The following is a 7,627-nucleotide window of genomic DNA, read 5'->3' as shown; positions in this document are numbered from 1 at the left end:
TGAGCTGTCGATGTAGAGCCTGACACAGGGCTCGATCTCATAAACCCTGGGATCATGACCTGAGCCAAAATCAAGAGTTGGATGCTCAACCGACTGTACTACCCAGGCGCCCAGGAATCATTATTTTAGATGCAAATAGTGGTATTTTGGTTATGTTAAAAATGCAAATTCGTATCTTTTAGAGACAAACTATTTACTAGAATATTTGTGCCTATGATATGTCCGGAATTTGCTTCGAAACAATCCAGTCGGAGAACAGGGAGGAGGAGGGGAGGACACGAAACAAGGTTGAGTCTGAGGTAGCAAAAATATACATGCAGACACAGGTGTCCTCAAGTGCCTGCATGTGACATGCGCCAAGTCAAATAGTTAATAGTTAAACGAGTACAAGCTGGGAGCTCACAGGTGAACTGTACGGTTGTGAAAACGAAGACTGTTCCCCCCGAGTTAGGTGGCCAATTGCATGGACGCATCGACCTCTGCTGTCCCCAGACCCTCTTATAACTGCAGCTCACAAGGAAGGGCTCACAGACCCCTGGGACTAGGTCCAAGCAACACAGGGCAGCTCAGAGGGGCTCCTGCTGGTCAGATGGGGGGTGGTTTGAGTGTCAAAAATTGTATTGTTTGTAACAGGTTCAGTAAAAATTCGTGAGCCCTTAGTAACTGGAAGAGGGAGAGATTTGAAATTGTTTTTACAACTACAGAATAATCATTGATCGAGGCAAAGATCGTTCACGGGTGCGAAGGCAGAGCCATCAGGTGAAAGTTCTGGGAACGGGGTTCAGACCGAGGCAAAGTATGGCCCACAGATTGCCTCCTCGCTGGGAAGAGGACACAGTGCCTCCCAGGGGGCTGTCTGGTGAGTCGGCCTGATGTCGCATGCACCCCCCAGGTGGCAGGATCGCGTACACAGTCACCCACACAAAGTCTTCCTGCTACAAATGTGGAGCTTGTGTCTAAATTGAGATTCTCAGCCTAGCTTCCAGTTTACAGAGAATCCAGGAGCTAAATAAGCAGGGGACAGGAACTGGTGGCAGTGGGCAGCTCCAGAATCAAGCACGTTCCTTGAGGTTAACGTCCTGGACCACTTGAGGAGCCAATGACATAGAAAAAAGTGGAGGCCAAAGATCTTACATATTTTTAGTATTTATTTTTGAGAGAGCACAAGCAGGGGAGGGGCAGAGAGAGGGGGACAGAGGATCCAAAGCAGGCTCTGTGCTGACAGCAGTGAGCCCAATGCCGGGCTTGAACCCATGAACCACAAGATCATGACCTGAGGCGAAGTCAAACGTTCAACCTACTGACCCGCCCAGGTGTCCCTAAAGAGTTTAAAAAAAAAAGGGGGGGGGGGCCTGGGTGGCTCAGTCGGTTGGGCAGCCGACTTCGGCTCAGGTCATGATCTCACGGTCCGTGAGTTCGAGCCCTGCGTCGGGCTCTGTGCTGACAGCTCAGAGCCTGGAGCCTGTTTCAGATTTTGTGTCTCCCTCTCTCTGACCCTCTCCCGTTCATGCTCTGTCTCAAAAATAAATAAACGTTAAAAAATTTTAAAAAAGTACATTTATGGTGTATAATTATAATCTCCATACAATTATTTTTTTAATGTTTACTTATTGAAAAAGAGTGGGTGCATGCATGCTCCTGAGAGCAGGGGAGGGGCAGAGAGAGACAGAGACAGAGACAGAATGCCAAGCAGGCTCCATGCTGCCAGCACAGAGCTCCACATGGGGCTCGACCTCAGGAACAGTGAGATCATGACCTGAGCCAAGATCAAGAGTTGGATGCTTATCTGAGCCACCCAGGTGCCCCTCCGTAGTTATGTTAATAATAGAAGTGACAGTGCGAAGGTCGCCTGATGGCTCTCTCCGGCTCTCCCGCCTGGCAACAGCCTGAAACAGGCGGAAACCGATGCACAGAGCAGGGGAAGCGCGGCCTTTGCACTTGCAAGTTCTTGGCTTGGGCCTTTCTTTCCCTCACTTGGTAAATTCTCCAGGAAAGCCACTTGGGACCGATGAGGTCTCATTACACACGCTAACACCATGTTACCAACTTGGCAGCTGGCCTGCCTGCCCCTTGGAAAGCTAAGTCGGGCACCGCTCTACTTTGGTTACCTTTTTTTCCAGTACCCAGTGCGGCGCATCGGTGTCAGACACTCGGCGGCAGAATACACACAATCAGTGACTAGGCAGGTGTGATCACGTGCTCGAGGACAACTCTAAGTGAGGTTGGGTTGATGAAAGCCTATCACCACCTGGACACAAGCCATCCATGGACATTAAAGGTCACTGCAGTCACCCAGGGGGCAGGGGAAACGGGACAAACCCAGAGGCACAAGCATTTGGTGAAGGAAGCAGCCAGCAGCCCGACAAATTACATTCTCACACCATCAGGACAGAAATGGCTCTGGGTCAAGAGCCCCGGTGGGGAGGGGCCCTGCAGGGAGAGGAGGGTGTCCGGGCTCTAGACAGACCGGTGCCCCTCAGCCTGTGCAACTAGCTCTGGTCACCAGTTTGCAGCCCAGTTAAGGGGAAGGGCCTCTCCTTTGCCAAATCTTACAGCTTGTGACCGTTAGATCTTCGTGACTGTGGGACCTTGAGGGGGCCAGGAGGGGATCACTGGTCCGGGAGAGCAAGGACCGTGGGTCACAGCACCAGGCACCCCATAGGCCAGGGTCTACCAGACTTTGTCAATTCCAGAATTGGACTTTACTGCACACCTTTTGCCCCGATTCTATACCCCGAGACTAAACCGGATCCGAAGACCCTTCCCCAGAGCCTGAGGCCCAACACTCAGTTTTCCCTGCTGATAAACAGCACAACTAGCGTCTCCTAACACCCTTTTCAAACTTCATCAAAACCAAGAAATAATGGGGTCTTAGAAGAGCAAGAGGCGCACTCATTCTCCAGTGTTAGAGGGATTCTCCACTTACTGTGGTGCCAGTCCACGTGCCAAGTGCAAATTTGTCCCTGCTCCCCTTAAAGGAGCACCTGCCCCACCTGCCCGTGGTCACCACCTCCCTCCCAAAATCCTGGCTCTTTCCTTCCTTGCCCCCACCCACATCTTCAACACCCCCCACCCCAGGACCTTTGGGCCAGGGAAGCAGAAATGGCAGCTGTGGAATCCAGCAAACTGCAGTGTTGCCAAAAATGCAAGCTGCAGGACCCCCGCGCCACACAAGGACAGACAAGTGTTGTTTAGCTTTTATTTCATGATCATAAACTTCACTCTGCAATCCAACTAAACTTGGAGGGGAGTAAGGAGGACACAGGACCCGTGGAACTGCGGCAGGAACACAGGGACTCTAGATTTCGAGCAGATGGGGGCGGAAGGGCGCTCTCCCGAGCTACAGAAGGAATGGTCTGGTAGTTAAGATAAAACATGAGTCAAATTTATTAGATTTGTCCACAGTCAGCAATGGTGATTTTCTTGCTGGTCTTGCCATTCCGGGACCCAAAGCGCTCCATGGCTTGCACAATGTTCATGCCCTCCTTCACCTTGCCAAACACCACGTGCTTGCCATCCAACCTAGAAACGAGATGGAGCGTCAGCACTGGTGCCCAGGGGCCACTGAGCCTGCGCTGCACCCCGAGAACAGAGACCCACAGAGCAGTATTGCACCCCCAGAAGAACAGCTGGAGGCCGGGTTGCACCGTCGTCAGTACCAGTTAACGTGGATCAACACTGAACACCTCATCCTTCTAACAGAAATGGCAACACCATAGGTCACCAGGAGTCAGAAGATTCTCCAACTCCTGTCAAAACTCCCGAATTTAGAATGGACCCCTAAAAAAGGGCCAACACTCACAGGCCAAGGAGATCTAAGTACTACTCTTTTGTAGTTTGCTGACTTGCTCTTTAAGTCTATTGTTGTTAATTACCTCCACCCCCAACCTGGACACAAAGGGGTGCATGCTCTGCAGACAGAGCCGGTGGGCACCCCACAAGTACTGGTCTTAACTACTCAGCTCAGCGCCCCGTTGCGCTATGCTCGGTATCTTGCTTTCTCCACGGACCCCCATTTCGGCTTTCTCACATACTCCTACGCTAGAAACAAGGCCAGGCTGAAGCGGGCAGCGCTCCTTGCTGCAGGGATCTGCCCTTACCACTCAGTCTTGGCGGTGCAGATGAAAAACTGGGAACCGTTCGTGTTGGGTCCGGCGTTCGCCATGGACAGGATGCCAGGACCTGTGTGCTTCAGGATGAAATTCTCGTCGTCAAACTTCTCCCCGTAGATGGACTTGCCTCCAGTGCCATTATGGCGTGTGAAGTCACCACCCTGTGGAGTGAGCAAAACCTGTCACTTCTGGCAACAGCGTCAGAAAACAAGCCAAGTCTGCAGAGACCTAGCTTCAAACTCAAGTTTAAATGGACTAGAAGGTGAAGCCGGAACAGACTGGCAGAAAACAGCTCCCATGCACTCATGCTGCGTTCTCCTAGCTGTAGCTCAAGCTCAAGGACCACCACCCAAACCAGAGTCCATGAATTTCATACCTGGCACATAAATCCTGGGATAATCCTGTGAAAGCAGGAACCTTTGTAACCAAATCCTTTCTCCCCAGTGCTGAGAGCACGAAAATTCTCTATTAAGAGACAAAAACATTGGTCACACACACAACTAAAATCCAAACAGGTAACAGTGAATTAGACAAGAGAACTAACCTGCTGTCTTGGGAACTTTGTCTGCAAACAGCTGTAAGACAAGAGGAGCGTTACTTCACCACGTCTGCCCCCCACTGCGGCTCACGGAGTCTGGGGCGGGGGGCGGGGGGCGGGGTCCCGGGCACGAGCCCACTTTCTCACCCTAAAAGAATGCTTCTGCAAGAACCACCGGCCCCAAACCAGAGCCGCTACCTGAAGCCCCCTCGGGGCCCTGTGAGGTCGCGCAGAGTAACAGAGACCGCCCCGCCCCCCCAATCCAGCACCAGCCAGGACTCCACCCACGGCCGTGCAGACCGTGGGGTGTCTCCCACGTGCCCCCGTCCCCCACCCGAGCACGACCGCGGGAAACCTGCGAGGCTCCCGCAGAACCCCTCACGCGCGTGAGGGGCGCGTCCTGGCCACACACGAGGGGACGAAGCCCGTCCGCGAGGACAGCTGCTTAGGCCTCCACGAACCGTTCCGAACACGTGCGACCGAACCCTCCCTGCGGCTGCGGAGCAGGCGCCGCCATCTCAGGGCCGGGTGTTCGGGCCCCGCGCGGGCGTACAGCCCACTCAACACAGTAATCCGCGGGCGTCCGTCTCAGCCCGCACCCTTTCCGCGCGTGAACGCCACCCCCTCCCGGCCGCCCCCGCCCTTCTCGCGGGGCCGCCCGAGCCCCCGGAAGCGAGCGGGGACGCGCACCCCGAGGGCCGCGGGCTCCCGGGAGGCGGCCGAAGGAAGGGGACCGTTAGGCGCGGGCGGGGCCGGCGTCGTCTGCGCGGGGCGGGGGCGCCGCTGGCTTCCGCCGGGCGGGGCCGGGCCCGCTTCCGCAGTGCGCCCGCCGCCGCCCCCCGCCGCCCGCACACCCCCGCGGCCGCGCCTGCGGGCATCGCCCTCACCCAGCCCCCACCGCGACCCCGCGCGGCCTAAACACGTGCGCGCCGCCCCGCCTTTGTCCGCCGCCGCCCCCGGCCTCCCAAAATGGCCCCTCGTCAGGAAATGGCGCCACCCGCCGCCCGCGCCCCCCGCCGCCCCGGAGCCGCCCGCGCCCGCCCGGCACACCCCGCCCGCCCACCGACCTCGAAGGAGACGCGGCCCAAGGGCTCGCCGTCCACGGCGATGTCAAAGAACACGGTGGGGTTGACCATGGCTAAGAGGCGCGGGCGATTCCGGGGCGGCGGCGTCTGCAAGGCGGCACGAGCTCCGCCGCGGCCTCTTTTATAGCCGCCCGGGCCCCGCCCACGGCCGGTCGCGCGCCCGGACCCTGGCCAATCGCTACCGCTGGCCGGTCGGAGTGATGGTGTGGCTGGCCTATGAGCTGAGACGGCGCCGGCGGGGCGGGCCGGCGGCGCGCGTGCGCGTTGGCGGCGCAGGCAGGTTCCCGCCCGCGGGCTCCGTCGCGGTACTGCGGCGTGGGTACTGGGACGGGGGCCGGGCGCGGGGACCGAGGCCCGGGGGACCGGCGGAGCCCGAGGGCGCGCGGGGAGAGGGGTCTGCGGCGCGGGCGGACCCACGCAGCCCGGCGATCAGGGCGTGTCCCCATTGCGCAGAGGGGGCAACTGAGGCGAACGCAGGCCTCAAGGTCGCGCCGCCCCGCCAAGGTCGCCCGGTCCCGGGTGACCCCGCTACCCCGCGTATGTCTGGGGGCTCGCGGGGGGGGCTGGGACATCGCCTCTTCCGCGCACGGGAGGTGCCGTCGTCCCCGTCTGAGAAGTTACGAAATGCTTCCAAAATGCCCTACTTTCCATAAATATCTTGCTCAGTCCGTCTGAATTTTCTCCAGCAGGAAAACGTTGACTCGAGAGCCTGGCAGACTCGTACCTGCAAAGGCGCTGTGTGCTCTTCCGCCCTCCTTCTCCGTCCTTCTGCGCCTCTGCGCTCCCGCACGTGGGGGCAGGACTGGGCCGCGACCCCGGGCGCCCGGGAGCGCGCCCTGGTCAGCCCCCACGCTCGCACGCCAGCGGTGACCCGGTTCTCTGTGCGTGCGGAGCCCGGAGGAGGGACTTGACAGGTTCTCGTCCGCCCCTGAGTTGCAGTATCCAGAGCATCATCTGGTTTCCAACTCGCTTTCTTCTCCGCACTACCGGGGAAGCCTTGGGATGCGCCGGGTGTGGGGCATCCTGCATCCCAAGGGTCGCTAGCTGCCACCAGAGCGCACCTGGGCTGGGACTTCGTGCCCCCACTGACACACGTGCCTGAGGAGGCTCCGCCGTGGGAGGAGCCCGCCCCGGGTGTCCCCAAAGCCAGAAACTGCCCCCCCCGTCTTCCCCCCCCCCCCCCCCCCCGCGCCCTTCTCACCTGGTGCTCCATGACCTTGAAGCTGCTCGTTCGTTCCCCTGTGACTGAAAACCAAACGCCCAAGGCCCTGAGATACAAGCGCCCTGCACTCCGGTCCTTCCTCCATGCTGACCCTTGCAGCAGCTAGGGACCTCTCCTAAGAAAGGAACGAGTGTGTGGATGAGAAAAGAAATCAGCCCGTGTGACTTACCTGGAGCCATTGAGAGTTCTGTCCTCTTGTAACCGGCAGCATCATCAAGGCCACTGCCTAATTCAAGAAAACTAACCGCTGTTGATTTGTTTCTGGGGGAGCCGGTGTTGTAGGGAATCCTTCATTATTACCCTTACCTGTTGAACTGGACTTTCTAACCAGCAAAGGAGGGGCAGGCCCAGAACCTCAGGAATGTAGGGCTGTCCCTACGGTGCTGGGATGAACCAGACTGAACTCAGCAGGGCCCAAAGGGACGGGCAGCCTGGGTTCTGTACCCACAAGCGCAGTGCTGTGGCTTCGCTCCTACAGCGGGTTGTAAACAAAACTTCTGTCCAGAGCGTCTCTGAGCAAGAGAAGGTAATAGGGGGGAAATCAGGGCATTGAAACATCCAGAAAACAGACAGCTTTGGAAGAGGGTGACTCACCTCCCTTGTGCCTCTTGCCCAGGGGCGGGCGTGGTCACCTTGCATCTTCCGGGACCACTGGTGACTTCACAGCCCG

At 57.9% G+C, this 7,627-nt stretch overlaps 1 protein-coding gene across 1 annotated transcript; it reads right to left on the bottom strand.

Annotated features, from left to right (window-relative positions):
* Positions 1–3,363: 3,363 nt before the first annotated feature.
* PPIA (peptidylprolyl isomerase A) lies at positions 3,364–5,838 on the bottom strand. The gene is made up of 5 exons (XM_049641183.1): positions 5,718–5,838; positions 4,657–4,687; positions 4,489–4,577; positions 4,101–4,273; positions 3,364–3,522 (listed from the first exon to the last, which is right to left on the bottom strand). Exons 1-5 carry the CDS (start codon positions 5,784–5,786, stop codon positions 3,390–3,392), a joined length of 495 nt encoding a protein of 164 aa, XP_049497140.1. The 5' UTR covers positions 5,787–5,838; the 3' UTR covers positions 3,364–3,389.
* Positions 5,839–7,627: the final 1,789 nt, after the last annotated feature.

Source organism: Panthera uncia, chromosome A2 (genome assembly GCF_023721935.1).
Source record: "Panthera uncia isolate 11264 chromosome A2, Puncia_PCG_1.0, whole genome shotgun sequence".
NCBI lineage: Eukaryota > Metazoa > Chordata > Mammalia > Carnivora > Felidae > Panthera > Panthera uncia.
Note: the sequence above shows the minus strand (reverse complement) of the source record. Positions and strands in the feature narration are given on the sequence as shown.